A 26,390-nucleotide genomic window follows, 5' to 3' on the forward strand; every position below is an offset into this window, starting at 1 on the left:
GTGAGTTCGAAGAGGAAGTGACGCCAGAAAGACCCCGCCCACACATGAAGTGACGCCAGAAAGACTGCGCTCCACACAGGAAGAGACACCAGAAAGACAGAGCCATAGTCAGCTTCATAACAAAGATGGAGGCGGATCATGCAGACATGCCCGTGTTTCTCCTTCTTCTACATGTACAGGCGCTTTTGTAAATCATAAATCAATACCTTAAGAGAAGGCAACGGGCGATTGCAGCTATTTCGGATACAACACTTCTCAGACGGCAAGAGAACTTTCAAATGTCCGGGTCAGCTGTGAGTCTATTTACCGAAAAATTTCGTCTTTTCCTCCCGTGGAGTGTGTGACTATAAACCAGGGCAAGTTCCAAATGGCTGGTTTGGAGAAAGTTAGAAAGAAGGCAAGATTGTTTTATAAATATATCCACCATGGTTTGATTTTTTTATTTTCTGGACTTGTGCAGATGCCAAATACACAAAACAGCTTTAAAAAACCTTTAAAAACAAAGCCCGTGAACTGATTTATATTTTTGCGCGACGCCCGGTTGTTTCTACACTCGATTAATCTAAACATTCACAGCTGATTTTTATCGATTGAGGTGGCTCCTCCTGACCCAGCCGAATTGCGCACTTGTCAAACAGAATATCCGGTCACATCAGTTAAACTTTTACAACCCTAACTCTAAGCATAAGACATAAATCACATTTGACAACTGAGTAATAAGGGCTGTTTTTCCAGTGTATGTGCAGGTAATCTTGGAGCAGATTTAGTAGGAGCCGACACTTTTAACATGCTTAAACATACCAACCAAGCATGTGGACAATGTTTGTCAAGATTTCTCTCTTTTACGATTTAACTTGTTTAACTTCACTTTTCCCTTTTGAATTTTTTTTCTGTGACGCACTGCCATCAGACGTACACTGCAACTGGAAAGTACTCACAGCGCTTCATTTTTTCCACATTTTATTGTTACAGCTTTATTCCAATTGTACACTCAATACCCCATAACGAGAATGTGAAAACTTTTTTTTGTGTGTTTTTTTTAGATATTTTTGCAAATGTATTAAAAATAAAAAAATTCAAAATCACATGGACACTTTGCTATGAAGCTCAAAAGTGAGTTCAGGATCATTCTGTTTCAACTGTGTTTTTGTTTGTTTTTGTTCAGTATATTTTGACAATACGCATGGAACTAGCTCTCTTTTTTGTGTACTATATCATTTATTTTGTATCAATATTTTATTGGAGTACCTCATAACCAAGAAATGACATAACAAAGTTAAAATGCCTCCTGTGTTTTTATTTTTACATTAAGGTAGATTAGTTAACCATCAATATAAGCATAAGGACTTTGCTGCTCAGTTTGAGGTTTGTATTCATACCAGAGTTTTTTTTTCAAACTGAGAAATGCCCTTTCCTTTGTGAGTCAATGCCACTTGTACAGTGGTGAGCCAGTTAGAGTGGAAGCGAAACTTACTTTATCAAATGTGTTGCTGCAGTGCTTTCACACTGGAGTTATTCAGTCACTTTTCACTCACCAGTTTGTTTGTTGTAATTATCCCTTTCCTCACACAGGGCATGTTCAATACAGTGCTGGAGGTGGCCAAATTTGAAGGGGCCTCTATACGAACAGTGTCCGGGGTCAGAGGTCAAATTAAGAAAGCGCTGTCAACATCACAGGGTTCCTACAGAGCTACGTTTGAGGACCGGCTGGTCATGAGTGGTGAGTTTGTCTTTATCCAAACATATCATTACTGCGTTTGTTACAGATTTTTAGCTTACATATTGTACATGACTGAATCCTGTATAATATTAAAAAGGTTTTTCAAATACAGTTTATTTTTTTACAGACTTTGATTCATATGTGATTCTGTTTTGCAGATATTGTCTTCCTGCGCTCCTGGTATCCAGTGTCTGTTCCGCAGCTCTACAATCCTGTTACGTCTTTGTTGCTACCTGTGGGTCACAAAGACAGCTGGTCAGGAATGCGAACCTTGGGGCAGCTCAAATATGACCTTGGAGTCCGTAACAAACCCAACACTGACTCTCTGTACAAGGTAAACGCAGCATGTCAAATAAAAACGTATGAGAAAAACTTGTTTCTACATAGCATCACAAAGTAGAACGTTGGAAGAGGTCTGGCTTTTGCGGTAGAATGGGCAATCCGCATTTTGAGAGTTGCCGTTCCAATCCCTGCTGACCTTTTTAGTTATCCATAAAGATTCCAACATATCAATTAAACACACTTCTGGTCTTGGTAGTATGTATTGGATAAGTGTTGGTATAATATTTGCTCCATAGTCTTTGAAACCTTTTTCACATATCACATTGACTTGATTAAAAACAGAAAGAGTCCGGCGTCGTTCCGCTGCCGTCCCGCATCCAGTCGAAATCTGGTGTAATGTTTTATCCATGGTTTGATTGAAAACATGTAAACTGTTTCTCAAATAGTGGGTCTGGGGGTCGCAGTGAGGTGTCAGGAAGTCTTAAGCAGCAAGGGAGACTGTCATTATTTGTGTCTACACTAGTGTTAATGTTAGAACGATACACAAGCCTAAGCTAAATCTAATCAACAGGTTCCTGGTTCTACCCAGTACAAGTAGTAAGTACACAAGAACACGTGTGTACAGAGCTCAAAGAGGCAAAGAGATGTAGACGTTTTTGACAGTAATGAAAAGAAAAAAGATGTGCCCAGCGGTATATATAAAGTGCGTTGTATAGATAAATAAATATATATCAAGGTTTCTCCTACATGATCATGGCGCAACACCACAGCAAAATAAAAGCTGCCACACTTTAAAAATGTGGGTTTTTCACGTGAAATCAAATTAAAGTAAAATATTGTATGAATTACAGTTGTCCTGATACCAATTTTTTGGTACAGGTACCAAAATGTATTTCGATACTTTTTAATACGTTTCAATATAAAGGGGACTGCGGGGGGGATTGGCTTCATTTTAACAAAAACATCTTTTTATGTTTTTTATTGCACTGAAAGAACAATTTTAGAATATTAACATACAAATTAAACAGCATTAAACACATTGGGCTTTTCTTGTTGCACTCAAAGAACAATTTTCAATTTGCCATTATTTAGGATTACGGTAGGTTAGAATATAATAGAAAGCTTTATTGACAATATGCTTTATGGTTGCCGCTCTTGATCTATGTTTTAAGAAAAATACAATCATTCGTAGGTAATAAAAACACTACTATGGCTAAAAGTACACAGATAGGACATGTAGTAGGTAAAACACACATTGTTTAAGATAAAACACCATTTTTTGGAATTTGTTACAAAATTCAGTCATTACACTTGCATTAGTTTACGTTACTTGGGCGGTTTGGACTTCGCTAATATTTGGCATGAAGCCAAACAGCTGTGTGTGTGTCTATGTACCGGTATCTATATGGGCACAACAGGGGAGCTAGTTAATGTTATTACCTGTGCATCTGACTGCTAGTTATTTAATTGTTTTGCTAAGTTTGAAGCAAAGGTGGTAATACTCTAATCATGCCACCTTTGACCAGGCATGTTTTAAAGCAGGGCTTGCAGCGCGGCACTTCTGTGTTTAAAGCGTCCCTCATTTGATAGTGTTAAAGCCCAAATACTTACATATTGCGCTTCACACACCCTCTTTATTAACCAGTAGAATTGCCTTTATTTGCCATTTTTCCTGTCATCACTGTTTCTCCTTGTGCGTGCTGAAACACTCAACATGCTCCTCTGTTCTGTACGTTACCGCCACACTGCAGCATGCAGATGAAAAACAGTACCAGTGTTTTTTAGAGGCAGTATAGCACAGTTTTGAATTAATTAGTACCGCAGTACCCTATTAGTACCAGTATACAGTACAACCCTAGTATGAATGAATATATGTAACCTATTATTTACACACTATTGACTCGTGGTGCACTGAAATTTCAGCCACCAAAAAAACTATTTGAAAAGACTATGATCACCGAGACAGCACTGCAAAAACAAGATGTGATGATGTAAGCAAGACGCACGCAATTGTATGAAGCAATGGCAGCATGTCTGCGATGCGGACATACTTTGATATATCTGAGATATCCCCACGGACAGAGATCTATAAAATGACAAATCCTTGTCTCAAAGTTATGGATCTGACTTGCCAACTTCCCTTACCTGCCTTGTTCTAAAATGCCAGAGACTGTTCACCTTGGAAACCTGCTGAGTATACTGCCCGTGTTATGTTGTACAATAAGCAGCAACAATTTAAAAATTAAGCAAAACACCACAACAAACATACATGTTAATACTTATTACTAATAACAAAGATTTGTTTTCATATGTACAGTATGTATACATGTAGCCTTTTTAAAAAATAATGCATCATGGCCGATTCTGCAAATGATATGATGTCATATTGACCAACCCCTAGCCACTCCGCTACTGCTACAAGTATATTAGCAATCTGTGGGAAACCCTGTATATCAAGTTCTCAATAGTGCCAGTCTCGGCACTCGAGAGTAGATAAGTGGTTCTCAAACTTTTTAAACCAAGTACCACCTTAGATTAAACTTAGCCTTTCAATTACCACCACAATGCCCAACATTCATTAAAAACAAGCCAGGGGTTCTATTTAACAAGTATGTTTAATATTTTTGGGCACTTTAACAGTTTGAACAGTAACACTTTGAATATAGGAAAATAAAATACTGTATCTAAATAATTAATCAAATATTTGGCATACTACGAGATGGAGCCTGTGTACTACTAGTGGTACACGTACCACAGTTTGCGAATCACTGGAGTAGAGCATAGAAGAGCATGTACTAGAATGCCCACATAAATACGTCTGTTAATCTGCGACACCATAAAAGGCCCATTGCAAAACAATGGCTATTAAGAAGCATCCCTAACTGCTTGCAAACTAATGTCTAAATGCATGAACCTTATGATTTGACACTTTGGCATTGTTTAATACGAGTATCCAACATTGTAACATTTATAAGTCAGAAAAGAGGAAACTCATCATAGGTCGTCCCCTTGAAGGAAGATTGCGCGATAGCACAAGCACTGTATCACTCCCTCAAATCTACATTTGAACAACTTTTATCATAGAAACAAGACTCCAATGTAATCCACATCCGAGTCATTTAATTAATGCGATCGTTCCTCAGCCGATCAGAAATTGTAAACGCGCGACCATGTACAGAGATAAATGACACTCCATTGTGTCAATAAGATGAGGCTATGTTGTTTGTTTGATAAAATGACACGGTATCCAGTATATACCCATTTCATGTTGTAAAAGGTATTCTTCTTTTGTAAATCTGGCAGTATGTTGAACGTAAAATTATGTGGGGGGTGGGTAGAGGAAACATTGAAAACAGGATCAGTAACATGCCAAAGGTAAAAAACGTATTCATGGTTCTCGTCCATGATGGCGTTTGCTTACTTTGTGATATTATATTTGTTGAATTAGAGTGTCATGCTACGAATGTACACAGATCGGCAGGTCAGGCCTTTACTTTACTTTAAAGACAAAGTTATTGTCTTTAAAGTCTTATTACCTGGACACAGCCAACATATATTGAGTAGATGCAGACACAGTACTGCAGTGTATTAAAGTAAATACTTCTTATAACTTGTATTTGTGTTTGGCAATTTAACTACCGGCACATTTTTGATGGAACTACAAGTAACTGGAGTTTTTTTTTCTTCTCCTTCAGTCTGTGGTTAGGAAACAAGCGCATTTCAATACCCTCCGTATCCACAAAGGCCTCCAGAAGGCTCTGCCTTTCAAGAGCAAACCCAAACTACAGCAACGCATGGGGAAAAGACCCAGAGACCTCCAAAGGCCCAGCGTGATCAGGGAGCCTCATGAACGGAAGGTGAGTAAAACAAATACCGGTAGTATACTGTAGTCTAGGTCACTAAAGTGATGCGTGCTGGGCATTCAACATTGAAACCGTTTCCTAGGAAATACCAAAATCTGCAAAACTTAAAACCAACCACAGCAAGTCAATCACATGAGTGATTTGGCCTGGTTTTAACGGCAGGTTACCTTGCTGATGAAAAAATTTAATTTGTCCAGGCTTGAGACTTCCACAAGCCAGTGTTTAAATTAGGTGTGTCCCGATCCAATATTGATGTCGAATATCAGTCCCGATATCGACAAAGAAGAAATATTGGCTTGCATCTAAAATCTCCGATACTAGCAGTCCTGCAAGGTGTTTACTTGTGCAAAGCTGGACAGCCATTTAACATCTAAATGTCTTCCAATAAACAAACAAAATTGTTTACAAAAAGTAAACATGGTAGGCTATAGGCTACTGTACACAACAGCTAAGCACAGTGTAAGCTAAGTGTCCTTACTTGAACAATATTGCATTTTAAAACAGCACATTTGTCAATATAAACGAGTATCAAATAATTATAGTTGCATATTACTTATATATGCAAAGCCTATGCATCATGCCCTTAATTTAACTAATTATTTTAATAACTTATTGTGACCACTGGTGTCACCAAAACACAGTAAATCTGTGTAATTTTACTTGGTCAAACTTTTTGTAATGTTCCACATTACAATATAAGAAAAGTATGTACCATGATTCCAGCTGATATCGTATTAAAATTATATTAGTATCGGCCAACACACAAGGCTCCAATATCTGTAACTTATCTTATCTTATCTTCTATCCACCCATTTTCTACCGCTTATTCCCTTCGGGGTCGCGGGGGGCGCTGGAACCTATCTCAGCTACAATCGGGCGGAAGGCGGGGTACACCAAGTCACCATTAACCTCAACAAAGATTCTAAGTTATTGACTATGAATCTAAAAACAATCTCCTTTTTACCTTAAGAACTGAGAATAAGCAAGGACAAGAAAAGTATTGCAGGCAAAAATTTATTTTCCACAGTGCAGAATTTTTTCTAACCCTTTTTTTGACTATTTTGCTTCAGGTGTCAGCTCTTCTCCACGCCCTTGGCACAATTCACCAGTATAAGACTAAGAAGGCCCGCACAGCACAACAGGCCAAACAAAAGGAGTTCCACCAACAGAAGGCGAAAGAAGACGAGGCCAAACTGAAGAGACAAAAAGAAGCCCGTAAAAAACTGTACCGTGTCATGGGTCAGAAGGACCAGAAGAAGCTAAAGTCCAGTCTGAAGGGAGCACCAGAGCTTGACTAATCTGCTAGCTTTTCATTCATGTTCACTTCCTGACTAAGATACTCTCATCTGTGCACTGCCACAATGCAGAATATGTGACGCTGGCAGTGATTTTAAATTATGTTTTGTTGTCAACATTCTGTTGTAATAATCATAATAAACCGTAGTAACCACATATGTTAATGTCTGCACTATAATTCACAGGGTGTGTCCCTTCCATGTTTATTATGCAGACTTGCACACAAACAACCAACAAGAATGTTTGCAGTCAATCTATTTTGTATTAGAACCTTAATATATGTATAGTATTTTAACTTGTTTTTACAAACCCCGTTTCCATATGAGTTGCGAAATTGTGTTAGATGTAAATATAAACGGAATACAATGATTTGCAAATCCTTTTCAACCCATATTCAATTGAATGCACTACAAAGACAAGATATTTGATGTTCAAACTCATAAACTTTATTTTTTTTTTTGCAAATAATAATTAACTTAGAATTTCATGGCTGCAACACATGCCAAAGTAGTTGGGAAAGGGCATGTTCACCACTGTGTTACATGGCCTTTCCTTTTAACAACACTCAGTAAACGTTTGGGAACTGAGGAGACACATTTTTTAAGCTTCTCAGGTGGAATTCTTTCCCATTCTTGCTTGATGTACAGCTTAAGTTGTTCAACGGTTGTGGTATTTTAGGCTTCATAATGCGCCACACATTTTCAATGGGAGACAGGTCTGGACTACAGGCAGGCCAGTCTAGTACCCGCACTCTTTTACTATGAAGCCACATTGATGTAACACGTGGCTTGGCATTGTCTTGCTGAAATAAGCAGGGGCGTCCATGGTAACGTTGCTTGGATGGCAACATATGTTGCTCCAAAACCTGTATGTACCTTTCAGCATTAATGGCGCCTTCACAGATGTGTAAGTTACCCATGTCTTAGGCACTAATACACCCCCATACCATCACAGATGCTGGCTTTTCAACTTTGCGCCTCTAACAATCCGGATGGTTCTTTTCCTCTTTGGTCCGGAGGACATGACGTGCACAGTTTCCAAAAACAATTTGAAATGTGGACTCGTCAGACCACAGAACACTTTTCCACTTTGTATCAGTCCATCTTAGATGAGCTCAGGCCCAGCCAAGCCGACGGCGTTTCTGGGTGTTGTTGATAAACGGTTTTCGCCTTGCATAGGAGAGTTTTAACTTGCACTTACAGATGTAGCGACCAACTGTATTTACTGACAGTGGGTTTCTGAAGTGTTCCTGAGCCCATGTGGTGATATCCTTTACACACTGATGTTGCTTGTTGATGCAGTACAGCCTGAGGCATCGAAGGTCACAGGCTTAGCTGCTTACGTGCAGTGATTTCTCCAGATTCTCTGAACCCTTTGATGATATTGCGGACTGTAGATGGTGAAATCCCTAAATTCCTTGCAATAACTGGTTGAGAAAGGTTTTTCTTAAACTGTTCAACAATTTGCTCACGCATTTGTTGACAAAGTGGTGACCCTCGCCCCATCCTTGTTTGTGAACGACTGAGCATTTCATGGAATCTACTTTTATACCCAATCATGGCACCCACCTGTTCCCAATTTGCCTGTTCACCTGTGGGATGTTCCAAATAAGTGTTTGATGAGCATTCCTCAACTTTATCAGTATTTATTGCCACCTTTCCCAACTTCTTTGTCACGTGTTGCTGGCATCAAATTCTAAAGTTAATGATTATTTGCAAAAAAAAAAAAAAAGTTTATCAGTTTGAACATCAAATATGTTGTCTTTGTAGCATATTCAACTGAATATGGGTTGAAAATGATTTGCAAATCATTGTATTCCGTTTATATTTACATCTAACACAATTTCCCAACTCATATGGAAACGGGGTTTGTACCTTATTTTAAAGGTTTTCGCAAAAATAAGGAGTACGCCTTTTTGGACTCCATTCATTAGCAGTGTTTCAAAATGGTTAATTGACCAGGTGTGGTCCATTCTTTTTATTACTTCATAGCAAATGAGATACATCGTATTAATCTGGCTTTTTGTTTCATTCAAGCTACAAATATAAAGTCCAAGGAAGTTGAAACGCAAGTGAAGAGGTCAACTCATCATAAGGCTGTTAAAACATACATTTATAAAATATGTTTGGCACTTATCAAGTCTGACTGATTTAGGGAACAGTTTGGACTAGTTGTAATGTGACTTTACCAGGATTACCAAGTCTTTTAATAAGTGGTTCTCAAACTTTTTGAACCAAGTACCACCATAATGACCAACATTAAAATACAGTAGCGTAGTAGGCCCAAGTATTCATTGAAAACAAGGCAGGGGAGGTTTTATTTATGAAGTATAGTTAATGTTTTTGGACACTAACATCACACACTGTTTGATATAATATATATATATATATATATATATATATATATATATATATATATATATATATAAATATATATATATATATATATATATATATATAAATACAACACTGCACTTTAAACAAATTAATATTCGGTGTACCACGAGAGAGAGCATGCATACCCACAGTTTGAGAATCACTGCTTTACAGTGTGTGATGAGGTGGCGACTTGTCCAGGGTGTACCCCGCCTTCCGCCCGAATGCAGCTGAGCTAAGCTCCAGCACCCCCCTCGACCCCAAAAGGGACAAGCGGTAGAAAATGGATGGATGGATGGATGCTTTACAGTATACAGATCATGGTACAGTAGATCCCCAACTACAGTATTTGTGGTTCAGCATTCACTCCCTCTCATATTCAGAGAGTATTTTTCTCTGTTTAAATGGTACATTACAAGTTTTTTTTAACTGGTAACAAATAAAAAGAGGCTTATTGGCGCTATGAATCCAGCAGAGGGCGCTGTCTCAAGTCAACTCACAACATTTTCTATCAAGAAGGCACTTTGACAGGATGTGATGAGTACTTTACGCATATAACTGTTTCTAAAATTTGTAAAAAATAAAATAAAAATTTGTTTTGTCGTGGAAAGAAAAAATATATGGTTAATAGCCATTTTCAGTGCTTTTTTCGCCCTTTAATTGTTCTTTGTTGGTGTATCTGTATGAAATGTGTCTTTCTAATTTATGCCAGTGACACATATTCAGTATTTGGGAATAGCTGTATAATTACTAAATGAGTCCTTACCATTCACACTTATGGAAGATTTAAAATATCCTTTATGCTTTAAATTATGTTTGTGGAGTAGGTTGTCGCGATATCGGAATTTAATTTGAAGGATGCAAACAGGAAGTTGAAGACAGTAACTTTTCCGCTGGCCGTAGATAAAAAAAAATGCGGTATTAAAATAAGTCGTCTTATTGTATTACGAGCTGGGAGGCAGATTTCAAGACTTAGTCTTATTATGATGGCTCCGACTAACGTAGTACCGCGTTATCCTCCAGGAGCAGGTACGTTTCAAACACGCGTTCAATACTTTGGTTGCGGTTAGCTTTAGCATGCAACTTGTCAGAGCTCTCTAAAGTTAGTGATGGCCAGTAGTCTTCAACCACATGGGCGAGTTATGGTTTCTACTATTGTAGCATTTCATGTCAGTGTGTGGGACATTTTTCACACAGCCGGCTATGATGATGAAATAGAACACGTTTCATTACATCAGCAGTACGACAAGGCATATCAATATGTAACTTATCATATATACAGTGTATCAGGAATGCATTCACAATGCTACACCTTTTCCACATGTTATTATGTTATGTCCTCAAAATTTGAAAGACATGATGACATTGTCAAAAAAATAAAATTAATTGACAAATGTATTAAAACTAAAAGACTAAGATATTGATTGATTTTTTGATTGATTGAAGTCGGGGGTCCACGTTAATCAATTCATGGTATAAATATATACTATCAGCATAATACAGTCATCACACAAATCAATCATCAGAGTATATACATTGATATATTTACATCATTTACAATCCGGGGGGTGGGATGTGGAGGGGTGGGGAGGTTAGTTTTGTTGATATCAGCATACTTCAGTCATCAACAATTGCATCATCAGAGAAGTGGACATTGAAACAGTGTAGGTTTTTTCATTATTGAGATTTGTATTAGTAGATTGCACAGTACAGTACATATTCCGTACAATTGACCACTAAGTGGTAACACCCGAATAAGTTTTTCAACTTGTTTAAGTCGGGTTCCACTCATGGTACAAATATATACTATCATTATAATACAGTCATCACACAAGATAATCATCAGAGTATATACATTGAATTATTTACATTATTTACAATCCGGGGGGTTGGATGTGGAGGGGTAGGGGGGTTAGTTTTGGTTGATATCAGCATACTTCAGTCATCAACAATTGCATCATCAGAGAAATGGACATTGAAACAGTGTAGGTTTTTTGATTATTGAGATTTTTATTAGTAGATTGCACAGTACAGTACATATTCCGTACAATTGACCACTAAATGGTAACACCCGAATAAGCTTTTCAACTTGTTTAAGTCGGGTTCCACTCATGGTATAAATATATACTATCATCATAATACAGTCATCACACAAGATAATCATCAGAGTATATACGTTGAATTATTTACATTATTTACAATCCGGGGGGTGGGATGTGGATGGGTGGGAGGGGGGGGGCTTAGTTTTGGTTGATATCGGCATACTTCAGTCATCAACAATTGCATTATCAGAGAAATGGACATTGAAACAGTGTAGGTTTTTTGATTATTGAGATTTTTATTAGTAGATTGCACAGTACAGTACATATTCCGTACAATTGACCACTAAATGGTAACACCCGAATAAGTTATTCAACTTGTTTAAGTCGGGGTCCATGTTAATCAATTCATGGTATAAATATATACTATCAGCATAATACAGTCATCACACAAGTTAATCATCAGAGTATATACATTGAAATATTTACGTTATTTACAATCCGGGGGGTGGGATGTGGAGGGGTGGGGAGGTTAGTTTTGGTTGATATCAGCATACTTCAGTCATCAACAATTGCATCATCAGAGAAGTGGACATTGAAACAGTGTAGGTTTTTTCATTATTGAGATTTTTATTAGTAGATTGCACAGTACAGTACATATTCCGTACAATTGACCACTAAATGGTAACACCCGAATAAGCTTTTCAACTTGTTTAAGTCGGGTTCCACTCATGGTATAAATATATACTATCATCATAATACAGTCATCACACAAGATAATCATCAGAGTATATACGTTGAATTATTTACATTATTTACAATCCGGGGGGTGGGATGTGGATGGGTGGGGGCGGGGGGCTTAGTTTTGGTTGATATCGGCATACTTCAGTCATCAACAATTGCATCATCAGAGAAATGGACATTGAAACAGTGTAGGTTTTTTGATTATTGAGATTTTTATTAGTAGATTGCACAGTACAGTACATATTCCGTACAATTGACCAATAAATGGTAACACCCGAATAAGTTATTCAACTTGTTTAAGTCGGGGTCCACGTTAATCAATTCATGGTATAAATATATACTATCAGCATAATACAGTCATCACACAAGTTAATCATCAGAGTATATACATTGAAATATTTACGTTATTTACAATCCGGGGGGAGGGGTGGGGAGGTTAGTTTTGGTTGATATCAGCATACTTCAGTCATCAACAATTGCATCATCAGAGAAATGGACATTGAAACAGTGTAGGTTTTTTGATTGATTGAGATTTTTATTAGTAGATTGCACAGTACAGTACATATTCCGTACAATTGACCACTAAATGGTAACACCCCAATAAGCTTTTCAACTTGTGTAAGTCGGGTTACACTCATGGTACAAATATATACTATCATTATAATACAGTCATCACACAAGATAATCATCACAGTATATACATTGAATTATTTACATTATTTAGAATCCGGGGGGTGGGATGTGGAGGGGTAGGGGGGTTAGTTTTGGTTGATATCACCATACTTCAGTCATCAACAATTGCATCATCAAAGAAATGGACATTGAAACAGTGTAGGTTTTTTGATTATTGAGATTTTTATTAGTAGATTGCACATTACAGTACATATTCCGTACAATTGACCACTAAATGGTAACACCCGAATAAGCTTTTCAACTTGTTTAAGTCGGGTTCCACTCATGGTATAAATATATACTATCATCGTAATACAGTCATCACACAAGATAATGATCAGAGTATATACATTTAATTATTTACATTATTTACAATCCGGGGGGTGGGATGTGGAGGGGTAGGGGGGTTAGTTTTGGTTGATATCAGCATACTTCAGTCATCAACAATTGCATCATCAGAGAAATGGACATTGAAACCATGTAGGTTTTTTGATTGATTGAGATTTTTATTAGTAGATTGCACAGTACAGTACATATTTCGTACAATTGACCACTAAATGGTAACACCCGAATAAGCTTTTCAACTTGTTTAAGTCGGGTTCCACTCATGGTATAAATATATACTATCATCATAATGCAGTCATCACACAAGTTAATCATCAGAGTATATACATTGAATTATTTACATTATTTACAATCCAAGGGGTGGGATGTGGAGGGGGGGTAGGTTTGGTTGATATCAGCACTTCGGTCATCAACAATTGCATCATCAGAGAAATGGACATTGAAACAGTGTAGATCTGACTTGGTAGGATATGTACAGCCGGTAGTGGACATAGAGAGATCAGAAAGCATAAGAACAAGTATATACATTTGATTATTTGCATTTGATTATTTACAATCCGGGGAGGTGGAAGGGGGAGGGTGTTAGTTTAGGGTTGCAGTTGCCTGGAGGTGTTCTTTTAGTGCGGTTTTGAAGGAGGATGGAGATGCACTTTCTTTTACACCTGTTGGGAGTGCATTCCATATTGATGTGGCATAGAAGGAGAATGAGTTAAGACCTTTGTTAGGTCGGAATCTGGGTTTAACGTGGTTAGTGGAGCTCCCCCTGGTGTTGTAGTTATGGCGGTCATTTACGTTATGGAAGTAGTTTGACATGTACTTCGGTCTGACTTCGTAGGATATGTACAGCGAGCAGTGAACATAGTGAGCTCCGAAAGCATAAGAACAAGTATATACATTTGATTATTTACATTTGATTATTTATATTTGATTAATTGCAATCAGGGGAGGTGGAATGTGGTGGGGGAGGGTGTTAGTCTAGGGTTGTAGTTGCCTGGAGGTGTTCTTTTAGTGCGTTTTTGAAGGAGGGTAGAGATGCACTTTCTTTTACACCTGTTGGGAGTGCATTCTATATCACATGGCATAAATATCACATGTACGTAAGTATTCACAGCCTTTGCTCAATACTTTGTTGATGCACCTTTGGCAGTATTTATAGCCTCAAGTCTTGTGGAAGCTTGGCACACCTATCTTTGGGCAGTTTCTCTCATTCCTCTTTCCAGCACCTCTCAAGGTCCATCAGGTTGGATGGGAAATGTTGGTTTTCATAGTATTCCATTTAAATTCAACTTGAAGAAAAACCAAAAATTGGACAAACTACACAACAATTTGTCCCCTAATGGTTAACGCTTACAAATTGATGTCATAAATATATTTGTATACTTATTTAAGTTGTTGTATATAATAGAATGCCTTTTATTGTCACTATACACAGGTACAATGAGATTAAAAGCAACTCCAGTATCAGTGCGACAGTCTACAAATAGGTTGTGAGTTGAAACCCCGGCCGAGTCATACCAAAGACTATAAAAATGGGACCCATTGCCTCCCTGCTTGGCACTCAGCATCAAGGGTTGGAATTGAGGGTTAAATCACCAAAAAATCATTCCCGGGCGGGGCCACCGCTGCTGCCAACTGCTCCCCTCACCTCCCAGGGGGTGAAGGTGATGGGTCAAATGCAGAGGACAATCTCACCACACCTAGAGTGTGTGTGACAATCAAAGAAAAAATAAAATGTGCAAAACATAGGAAGGAAAGAAAAATAGTGCAAAAGGAGGTAAGGTGCAGTCCAGTCCTGAGGACGAATGTTCTGAATGTGTTGTTTAAATATTATACAAGCATTCAGAGTGTGGGTGGAAAGTAAAAATTGCACACAGAGAGGTGCTAAACTATGAAATCAGTGCCTATGAGAGTTCACCGTGGTTATGGCTTTAGGGAAAAAACTGTTTTGAGTCTGTTTGTCTTGGACCTGATGACCCTGTAGCACCTTCCTATATGTTATATATGTTTTATTTACAGTATCTACTATGATAATATAAATATCCAAATAATGTAACACAGTGCCTTGTACTGATAAATAAATAAATATTTTAAGTTCTCAAATGTAATTCAAATCAGAGAGCAGCAAAAAAAAAAAAGTCTGTCCCCCAAGTGGGTAATGACAGAAAATAGGCAGGTCATCAGTGATGTGTGATGTAATAATAATGATAATTAATTTTATTTATGGGCGCCTTTCTCAGCACTCAAGGTCACCTCACAACAGATAAAAGATCAATCAGTCATGTGACAAACAATAAAAAAAATAAACAAATATATATACATAATAAGAACAGTGCAAATAAGAAGTGACATGGAGGCAACTGATTAACATGAGTAAGCTAGTTTAAAAATATATGTTTTCAGGCGAGATTTGAAGGTGGCAATGAAAGAGGAGTGTCGAATGTCCAGGGGCAGAGAGTTCCAGAGGTGGGGGGCTGAGTGACTAAATGCTCTTGACCCCATGGTAACCAGGCGTGTAGGTCGGAGGATGTGCTGGATGGAGGAAGAAGACCTGAGAGAACGGAAGGGTGAGATACGAAGGGGCAAGATTGTTGATGGCCTTAAATATGAGGAGAAGGATCTTGTAGTGGATGCTATATTTAACGGGGAGCCAATGGAGTTACTTCAGGACAGGTTTTATGTGATGAATGGAGGAGGTTCTTGTAATGACACGGGCAGTGGAGTTTTGAACCAGTTGTAGTTTATGGATGGACTTGTCAGTTAAACCAAAGAGTAGAAAAATTACAGTAGTCCAAACGGGATGTGACCAGGGTGTGAACCAGAGTTTCAGCACTCCTGAGGGAGAGAGCTGGGCGTAGGCGAGAGATATTGCGTAGATGGAAGTATGCTGACCTAGTGACATTATTGATATGGGACTTGAATGATAAGGTGCTATCCAGGATGACACCCAGACTCTTGACCTTGGGAGAGGGGGAAACTGATGAATTGTCAATGGAGATGGAAAAGTCATTTATTTTAGAGAGGGTGGAATTTGTACAAATAAGGAAGAGTTCAGTGTTATCACTATTTAGTTTGAAAAAGTTATGGGAGAACCAGGATCTGATTTCCTGAAGGCAATCAGAGAGGGAGGAGGGTGGAAGAGACCTGGTGGGTTTGGTGGACAGGTAGAGCTGGGTGTCATCTGCATAGCAATGGAATTGAATATTATATTTACAGAAAAATTGGCCAAGAGGGAGGAGGTTAGGTAGATGATAAACAGGAGGGGTCCGAGGACAACATCTTGGGGTAGCGTAACTACATTTTCCAGTAGCTTGGCGGTAGCTTAGCTACTTTTTTAACGAGTAGCTTTTCTTGTTGCTTAGCTATTTTTAGACCCATGTAGCTTACATCAAAGCTACAAGCAACAATGAGTGAAAAAATGGAGAAAATACAATGACCTGGATAAATGAGAACATCCATACATATGGAGAAAATCCATGATTGGTTGGTGTTCGTATGATTAAAATTGGCTTAGGTTAGGGCGAAATATTACAGACTGGCCAATCAGAGGCAAGATGAGGCGGGTCATCAAAACTAGTAAGCAAAATCATAACAGACACACTCACGTCACATGACGACGAGGGAGTCAGAGACAGAGGGACGCTTCAAGATGACGACTCCAAAAAAAAAAGAAACCTACTTGAAAATAGCAGAGGAATTCTCTCCTACAGATTAGATTTTTACTTTAGTGATGAAAATGATGTGCAGGAAACCCACAATAATGTGTGTCCTTAGCCATATTTAGACAAACGTATGCATTTAGAGAAAACAATGCCGAAAACCTTAGTTTTTAGTTGGTTACTCTGTAAACCAAAATCATAACTGTTCTCTTCATCTAAGACATCCAACAAATTTAGGAACACACATTGAGGTGAGTTGAGTTCATGAAAAGTTTTACTGCACATAACCATTACCAACTGTTCCCAAACACACCAGTCATTGTTGTTGTTTTTTTGTCAATATATAGATAGATGCTGTTCATTTACTGTCGGTAGAGAAAATGAATAACCATTTAGGGGTGGGCCAAAGAAAAGGCTAATTAAATAAATACATACAGTAGGGTGCGGGGACCCCTAGAGGTAGTTGTAGTTGGTCCCCAGCTAAATGACAGATAGTTATTAGTAATGGACCCTTATTGGGTTGATTTGTACACTCTCAGTTACATTAACATTGATATTATACATGTGGGCTCATAGATAGAAATGCCATTAAATGTAGCTTTCATGTAGCAAGCTACTTTTGCCGTGTAGCTTGCTACAATTTTCTGGGGATAGCTTCCCCTGTAGAATATCTACATTTAATGGAGAGTAACTTGTAGCTTAGTTTACACACTTTTCCAAGTAGCTTGCCCATCACTGCAGAGCATATCCTGTAGTCTTATTTATAATCCAGTTCATGTCAAGAAGACAGTTGTTTTTATGACAAAAACGTGTTTTACTTGTTTTTCAGGTGGTTGGTATTGTTCAATGTACGCTCTCTGATTATCTGTGTGTGTGTGTCTTCATAGATACATATCTTTATCATGTTTTTCTTTTTTTTTAGAAAGCAAATGTGTGCTCGAGTCAGAGTTGCGAGCTCAGTTGCTTCAAAAGATTATGATCCTGGATGGGGGTATGGGAACCATGATCCAACAGCATGGACTTCAAGAGGAAGATTTCAGGGGACAGGAATTTCGAGAGCATAAGCTCTCTCTTAAAGGAAATAATGACCTGCTCAGTATCACACAGCCTGATGTCATCTACAAAATCCACAAGGTACATTATTGAAGCCAGTAAATGTGTACCAACTGTAGCCACAATAGTCCTGCCATTTCAACAGAGTTTTTTTGTCAGTGTATGATGCATGTGTGTTCAACCTGTGCTGTGCATTCTGAGTGAAGGAATATCTCCAAGCTGGTGCTGACATCATAGAGACCAACACATTCAGCAGCACATCTATTGCTCAGGCCGACTATGGACTGGAACACATGGTAGGGGTTTTGACAAAATTCATGTTGTGGCAGGAACAGAGGTCATGTAAACGTAATGATATTTTGTCCTTTACAGTTGCACTCAAAATGACTCAACCACTTATTATATAAATTGTGTTTACAATGCTTATAAAATAAGGTCCCTATTCTCCAATGTGCATAAGGTGCCGGATTCTGGCCGTGCAGCATTCTCCTTCTGGACTTATATCTGTACTTGCCCGCCTTTATCCAAGATATGCTCTGTGGGTGGAGCAATGCTTAAATGTGGACTTTCCCTGTCAAATCTGGCCTTTTGCGTATTCACCCATCGACCTACAATTAATACATTTGTCCTTACGCACCTCTGACGCTGCAATAAGTTAGGGGGTGAAACATTATATTGCACTTGACGTTTGGATGCAGTGTGCGCCACATGTGATACAATGATGAAAGAAACTTACAGAAAGCTCAATTTAGACGCCTGGAAACCTACATTGAGATGAGGATAAAAGGGCCACAGTGACACTTGGGGGTAGCTGGGGATGCTGGAGCTTATCCCAGCAAAATCAAAATGCACATCGTCGTCTCGTCTGCTTGAGTGGAAGAAAAGAATAATGTGATCACGGTGGAAGGCAACTGTGCGTTTCAGCTGTGTTTGGACATTCTGCTGGGTTTTACGGATATTAGGCTGGTGAGGCCATCATTGAACTATGTGACTATTTAATAAAAAATACGTTAAAGGGGAACTACGCTTTTATTTTTTATTTTGCCTATTGTTCACAATCATTATGAAAACATGACGACAGATTTATTTATTTATAATGCATTCTAAATATTAAATGAATTGATCAAAAGTCTGCCTACAATGGAGCCTATGGTAGCCCCTCTATTCTGCCTACAAAGCCCATAAAAAACATCCTAACACCTCCACTAAGGTTTTATATACATGATGTAAGTATATATGTAATGTGGTATTGGGCACATTTATAATCAGATTTAATATTTAGGTATTTTGATCATTTTAAGCATACGCAGCGCATTAATTTCAAAAATGCATCACAACGTTTGCTTTTTTTTTTTTAACAACATCACTGATTATTACTCACTACAGACTTTGAGAGACAGCAAACATTATAAAACATCACTTACTGTACAATTTCTGCTGTCATTAGGATGCTGACTGCTGGGATGTTCATATATTCCCATTTAGATGAAGAATGACTCATAATCCTCGTGGAACCAGGCGTCTTTTTGTTTCTTCCTCGCCATTTCCGGGTATAAATTGGCTGTCAAAGCGTACCAACTTGTCGGAATATGTCCTCGTTCTTCTACTATCCAGGTGAAAGGCATGATTTATGATCTACAATAAAGTTTGACGAGCAAGGAAACGAGGGAGTAGCTGATCAGTCGATCATGTCAACATTGGCACGCAAGCTTGTGATCACGGCACCGTTATAAATAGTTTGTCTGCGTTAGCGCTTATAAACCCAATATCACTAATACTTGGTTAATATTCAAGTCACGAAATGTAAATGGAGTATTGTTGGTAGTTTTTGGATGTTTTTTTATTAGATTTTATGGGCGAAATAGAGGACCTCTCATTGGCTCCGCTGGAAGCAGACTTTTGTTTACGTTTATTTACGAGTTAGAATGCCTAAAAAAAACTGTGAACAATAGGCAAAATTCCCCCCAAAAAGTGCAGTTCCCCTTTACGGATGGACGATATGGTCTAAAACCTATATCGCGCCTCCTGCAATAACAATATATATCTCAATATATTACTCGGTATATAAATGATAATGGAACCATTTCAAAAAGGGTTACAAAGGTTGCTAATTTGGCTGCTGACATATGCATATGCATTTTTGATAACATATTTTAATTGGAAACAAACAAGATTGCAGTATGTTTTTTTTTTTCTTACTATTGGCTCTGATTTAAATCCTTTGGTTTTTGCCCTGAACTGCACCTTATTTAGGAATTTTGCCTATCGTTCTCAATCATTATGAAAAACATGACGATGGATGCATTTTTTAATGCATTTTAACTTGTAAATAAAAGTCTGATTACAGCAGAGTCTATTCCGCCCACAGAACCCAAAAAAAAAAAAAAACATCCAAAAAGCGCCATCAGCACTCATTTACATTTTGTGACTTGAATAATAACCAAATGTTAGTGATATTGTTATTATAAGTGCTAACAAAGACAAACTATTTATGGTGGCACCGTGATCACTAGCTTGCGTGCCAATGTTGGCATGATCAAATGATCAGCTGTTTCCTTGCCTACTTGCTCGTCAAACTTTATTGTGTATAATAAATCATGTCTCTCACCTGTATAGTAGAAGGAAGAGGATGTACTCCGACACGTTTGCCCACTTTAACAGCCAAATTAGACCCGGAAATAGCGCAAACAACATGAAAAAACGCTTGGTTACACCCTCCTTTTTTTCGCCAGGATTATGAGTCATTTTTCATCTAAATGGGAATATATGAACATCCTAGCAGTCGGCATCCTAATGACAGCAGACATTGTACAGTAAGTGATGCTTTATTATGTTTGTTGGCTCTCATGAAGTATGCAGTGAGTAATATTCAGTGATGTTCTTGGAAAAAAAGAGAAGGTTGTGATGTTTTTTAAATTAATGCTTATGCTTCAAATGAGCAAAATATGTATGTAAATATCAAATGTTATAATTGTGCCCGTTACTACATTACACATATACTTACATCATGTGTATAAACCTTAATGGAGGTTTTGGGATGTTTATGTAAGGGCTTTATAGGCAGAATAGAGTGATACCCATAGTTTCCATTGTAAGCATACTTTTGATGGCATTTATTTATTATTTAGAATGCACAAAAAAAAAAAATTCATTCGTTGTCATGTCTTTCATAATGATTGTAAACGATAGGCGAAATTCCAAAAAAAGTGCAGTTCCCCTTTACAGCCGGGGGTCCAGAGATTAATTACCTAAATGTGTAAACCATAACAAAAACAACAAGAGTTTTTGATAATAAAATATATCGATATAACCACTATGGTATAAAATGTACCATCTGTCAATCGTTTTGATTTATTTTATTTGACAGTTGGTATGGAACTCTCAGTTGTTACGCTCTCCCTCACAAGCACACACATGTTAAACACACACAAAACGTTGTCGAAGACCATGCTGACCCGTCACGGCTTCACAAACATTTGTACTTAACATCACAAATAACATCAGATTGATTATAATAGCAGAAGAAACACATTTTCATCTAGGGAATATTAGCCAGATCCAGCCAGGAAGAAGACGCTGTTGTCCGTGCATACTCACACTACGTCACCATGACAACTAATATACAACATCTCGTGCGTCCTGGATTGATACCGCCTTTTATCGTTTTCTTTTCCACTGATTTAATCAACATTCACAGGTGTTAGTAAAGCTCTATGTTAAATGTTTTCTCTCACAGCCAATATAAAGGTGTCATGGCAAAGTCCCTTCATTCCAGACATTAGTACATTTGCCTAACTTACGCAGGGTGGGCGTGTTGCTGGATGAGAGAATAGGAATAAGTGAAACATGCGTAAGTTTAAGTGCTTGTTGCAATACATTTCATATTATAATAAATATTTTTTATTGGCCATATACGGTATTAAAAGTTTATATAATCTGAAAATGATAGTAAATTACAATTGGGGTGGAATCATTTTAAATGGTTTATGGCCTTATCCAGAGGTTCCCGAGGGTACCAAAGGGTGGTGCTGTGTGTGTGTACCGGTATTTGTAATTGTTCTCATTATTATTCTCTCAATTCGATGAACTGGTTAAGTTTAAAAGATCTGGATTGCTTTTAATACACTACATGCACAACTGTGAATACACTTTTCACATTAAAACTTGGTTTATGCTTCTGCTTAGTCACAATTACTACGTGCATAGAAATGAATGTTGTCCTTGGCGGCGTTTCCATAAACCTTTGGAAGTTGTGTATCTGATGCTGGCGGCGTGCAATTCTCCGCTGAAATTTTGAGGGGAGAATTTGCCGTTGAGTAACAATGACTGGACATGTTCCGGGAAAACAGGACGTTTGGTCACCCTAATCAATGCTACTTTCCAAGATGTGCACTAACTGTTGTAACAAAGTTACATCCAAGTTTTGTTTCTTTGTTTCTTTCATATAACGTGTGTGTGTGTGTGTGTGTGTGTGTGTGTGTGTGTGTGTGTGTGTGTGTGTGTGTGTGTGTGTGTGTGTGTGTGTGTGTGTGTGTGTGTGTGTGTGTGTGTGTGTATTAATGCGTATGTATGTATATACCTGTGTGTGTGTGTGTGTGTGTGTGTGTGTGTATATGTATATGTGTATATGTATATATATATATATATATATATATTTTAGTACTATAATTTTTAAATCAGATTAATCACCCTTTTGAATTACTCGCTTGCATAATTTAAATTAACTTAAAGACCATAATATTTTGACACAATTGCAATTTTACTATCAGAATGTCAAACAGTACAGGAACATTTTTAAAATGTTTTACTTGAATGTATGTCATTTATTTGCTCAAAATTCGGTCATCAAGCACACCAATCTTATATTATATACGTATAAATTGACCTAATGACTGACCATATAACAACCCATGCCACCTTTTAGGTAACCATTCACGGTTAAGGTAAAGGAACATGTGCATTTAAAAATAATTTGCGTGATCTGCATATGTACATGAATAATATGATAATTTTTTGATTAATAACATGAGTTAACTCATTTTTTTTGACAGACCTAATATTTTTTAATATATGAGCATAATGGTGGAGGGGAAGGTGTGGCTCAAAAAGTTAGTTATAAATTTGAGGTTGGACCACTGCCCTCTTCTGTACTGTGTTCAAGCCTGCTATTTGTTGATGTAATTTGGTAGCAGTTTTGCTTTGCATTGGGAGTCCTATTTTCAAATGAAGTTGAATTCTAGGTAACACAATTATATTTTTAATGGAACAATGAAAATTATTAAATGTTTGAAATTATTTCATTAAAAACACCCAGTGGTAAACTTTGTTGCGCGTGTGTGTGTTTGTGTTTTTGTGCAGGCTTATCGTCTTAACAGGGAATCAGCAGCGCTAGCAAGAAGAGCAGCTGATGATGTCACCAAACAAAGTGGTTTGTTAAATTTGTTTTGCTACCACACAAAGCATGTTGCGTTGATAAATGATTTCAGCAGTTATTTGTCTTGTAAACATAATAATCTGTATTTATTATCAGGATGTAAGCGGTATGTGGCGGGGGCTGTTGGCCCTACCAATAAAACTCTGTCTGTATCACCTTCTGTGGAGAGACCTGACATGAGAAACATCAGTAAGTTCACGCTTATCAGTAACACATGTCTTATTGAATATTTAAGTGATAGGAATTGGAATGGTGCTGATTGATTTATCTAAATTTACATTTACATGGTGTGTGTATATATAAATATATATATATATATATATATATATATATATATATATATATATATATATATATATATATATATATATATATATATATATATATATGATGAACTACTGTATTTGTGATGACAAACACTCACTTCTAAAGAAACCCGGACTGTTGCATTAAATCGATCGGAACTTTACACGTAAATGGAAATGTCTTAATCTTTGATTGTTAAAATTCTGCACTGATTGGGAAAACTCTACACTTTGATCCATCCCACACTGGAGTGGTCTTTCTGTGCTTGTGCCAGTGTCTGTTTAGGAGCCCTGGCAAACCCTAACAGCCTTAAATTCACATTAGAAGAAAAGAGCGGTTAGCGCGGGCATGGAGTCACATACATGCTACAGCAGCTGAAAGAACTCCACTAAAAGAAAACCTACCTGTTCAATGAGCGGTGGAACCTTTTTAGAAACTTACTTTTCAAAGTATGCACTGGTCTTCCATTGGGGGCACTGGAACACTTCATGTAAGGTGTAGCAGTTTGACAAAAAAAAAATGTCTTAAACCGCGAGCTAACTTGAGTTATGTCAAAGGCACAAAGAATAGATTTTGAAATCCATTAATGAGAAAATGAAATACAGTACAGGCCAGGGCCCTCATGTAACATGCTTGTTTATGCCCAAAAAACTGGCATACGCCCCTTTTCACGGCAAAGTTGAAGTGCATCAAGACTGATGTTGACGTGGAAATGTGTGCTGCCTCCCGCGAACATCATAGCTGTCGTATGCACATTTCTACAGGTTTTGGATGCTTTTGCGACACACAGAGGTGGTCGTTCAGGATTTGCCAACATTTGATATCAACAATGTAAAAGATTGAGGCAAGGACACAAAATTCACGTTTTCGCCAATGCTTCATATTATTCATATTCATACTACATAGGGAACGTCTATTAATTTATGTAGGCAATCATTTTGCCACCTTTTGCTGTCACAATGTGTTCCTGTGACTCCAGCGGGTATCAGCAGAAGCCGGTGGCACACCAAGACTGGGGACCATAGAGGGCTGGTGCCGACTATCACATACAGCTGCGTCAGTCCCCTCCTGAGTTGAAATAATACATTGTTAATCAAATACGAGTCAAAGTATTTCCCATCCTTTTTGATAGCGCTGGAATGTTTCTATGTGAAATCATTTTCGGATGAAAATCTAATCCCACTGTGAACATGCTACTGTATGAACACATTTTGTTGTAAGTTACACAAACTATATTTATATTGGGGGTAATCAGAGTCACCCACTCTTCTAAAGTTTTTCGTATGATACCGATGGATGGTCGTCCGCTGGGGGGGGGGCAATGCCGCCCGCTACCATCGAGCGCAGGGCTTCGAGCCGAAGGACACCCATGGAGCGAAAGGGGACACCCGCATAGCCGGTTGCAGCGAGGTTGCGACTATATTTTCAAACTTGTCTGTTTTGGCGATGTACATCCATCTTCTTACTCACCTTATTCCTGATGCCCGACCATTTTTTATTTTATTTTAGCGTGTCTGCAGTTTCCGGGGCTCACAGCAATTTCAACTCGCTGTAGTTCACTCGAAATACCAGAAACCTGCACCTCCTACTGACTTGTGGTTGGGCACAACGTGCAGCGCTCAAGCACATGACTACTTTCAATATAGTTTTTGTATTTATATGCGGGCGTAATCTGGGCGTGGTCTGGACGTGCCATGCCAGGCAAACTCCTGAGATCAATTCTACATTGGTTGCGATGTAACAAAGAAATGTGCTTGGGTTTGTGCATGCGCACACGTCAATACATCTGAATCTTTACTTGTATATGTTGTTTTTTGGACTTGAAACGTCTATTTTAGTATGAAATCCACGTAACAATTTTTACATGAGGCCCCTGGTCTACTAAGATCCAAATAACACGTGCTGAATAGCGTGTGACAATTCTGCATGTCAGCTGTTTGCGTGATCCTAGGACGCAAAGAAGGCAAGCAACCTGTAGCCAGAAGAAAAGTAACTCAGGTCTAGGAGAAACTCCGAAAGCAACAGAACACTTTGGCAAACAGAAGATAATGAAATCGCACAGAAGGAGGGAACAACGTGGAGCTAAATTAACACTATGGAACAGGTGTGCTGGTAGGACAAGGAACCGAAAGCAAAGGTTTTGCAAATCACAGAGCCCAAACAGGAAATGCTACCAAAAGAAGAGCACTAGGAGTCTCATGTATAAAACTTGCGTTGGCACAAAAACCTGGCGTATGCCCATTTCACGGCAAAGTTAAGATGCAAACTATTACTCCTCAGACTGATTGATGTGCACAACAGAGACATATGGACAATTAACCCCTCTTACCCCCCAGCCCACCTGTGTGTGCAATTACACTAATGCCTATAAAAGCAAGTGTGGTGCAAAAAAACATTAAAACAATGGCTGCTTTAGCAGGATTAGAAGATATTGCTAATGGTGCTCTGCGAAGGGAGCGTGTTTTCCAAGACTGAGAGGATTTATTGGCAAATGATGACACTTGGCTAATGAGCCGCTTCAAGTTCCCTCGAGCGATCCTCTGGCTTTCAGGCTGCTTGTAGAGCACAACACAGCGAAAGGCCATGCGCTACCTGTGCCGACGCA

The 26,390-nt window shown here is 38.2% G+C and overlaps 2 protein-coding genes across 4 annotated transcripts in view; both read left to right on the forward strand.

Annotated features, from left to right (window-relative positions):
• Positions 1 to 7,317, forward strand: part of bms1 (BMS1 ribosome biogenesis factor) — a 43,530-nt gene extending 36,213 nt beyond the window's left edge. For all 3 annotated transcript variants that reach the window (XM_061967121.1, XM_061967119.1, XM_061967120.1), the window contains 4 exons: positions 1,573 to 1,720; positions 1,879 to 2,054; positions 5,698 to 5,859; positions 6,936 to 7,317. In XM_061967121.1, the coding sequence (XP_061823105.1) occupies positions 1,573 to 1,720; positions 1,879 to 2,054; positions 5,698 to 5,859; positions 6,936 to 7,163 (714 nt within the window). In that variant the 3' untranslated portion in view covers positions 7,164 to 7,317. The remainder of the gene's footprint in view (positions 1 to 1,572; positions 1,721 to 1,878; positions 2,055 to 5,697; positions 5,860 to 6,935) is intronic.
• Positions 7,318 to 10,423: 3,106 nt separating this feature from the next.
• The window catches only part of mtr (5-methyltetrahydrofolate-homocysteine methyltransferase), a 70,514-nt gene continuing 54,547 nt past the window's right edge, over positions 10,424 to 26,390 (forward strand). The window contains exons 1-5 of the mRNA XM_061967118.2: positions 10,424 to 10,565; positions 17,915 to 18,126; positions 18,252 to 18,341; positions 23,404 to 23,473; positions 23,576 to 23,668. Coding sequence (XP_061823102.1) covers positions 10,520 to 10,565; positions 17,915 to 18,126; positions 18,252 to 18,341; positions 23,404 to 23,473; positions 23,576 to 23,668 — 511 coding nt within the window. The 5' untranslated portion in view covers positions 10,424 to 10,519. The remainder of the gene's footprint in view (positions 10,566 to 17,914; positions 18,127 to 18,251; positions 18,342 to 23,403; positions 23,474 to 23,575; positions 23,669 to 26,390) is intronic.

The sequence above is a fragment of the Nerophis lumbriciformis genome, linkage group LG11 (genome assembly GCF_033978685.3).
Source record: "Nerophis lumbriciformis linkage group LG11, RoL_Nlum_v2.1, whole genome shotgun sequence".
NCBI lineage: Eukaryota > Metazoa > Chordata > Actinopteri > Syngnathiformes > Syngnathidae > Nerophis > Nerophis lumbriciformis.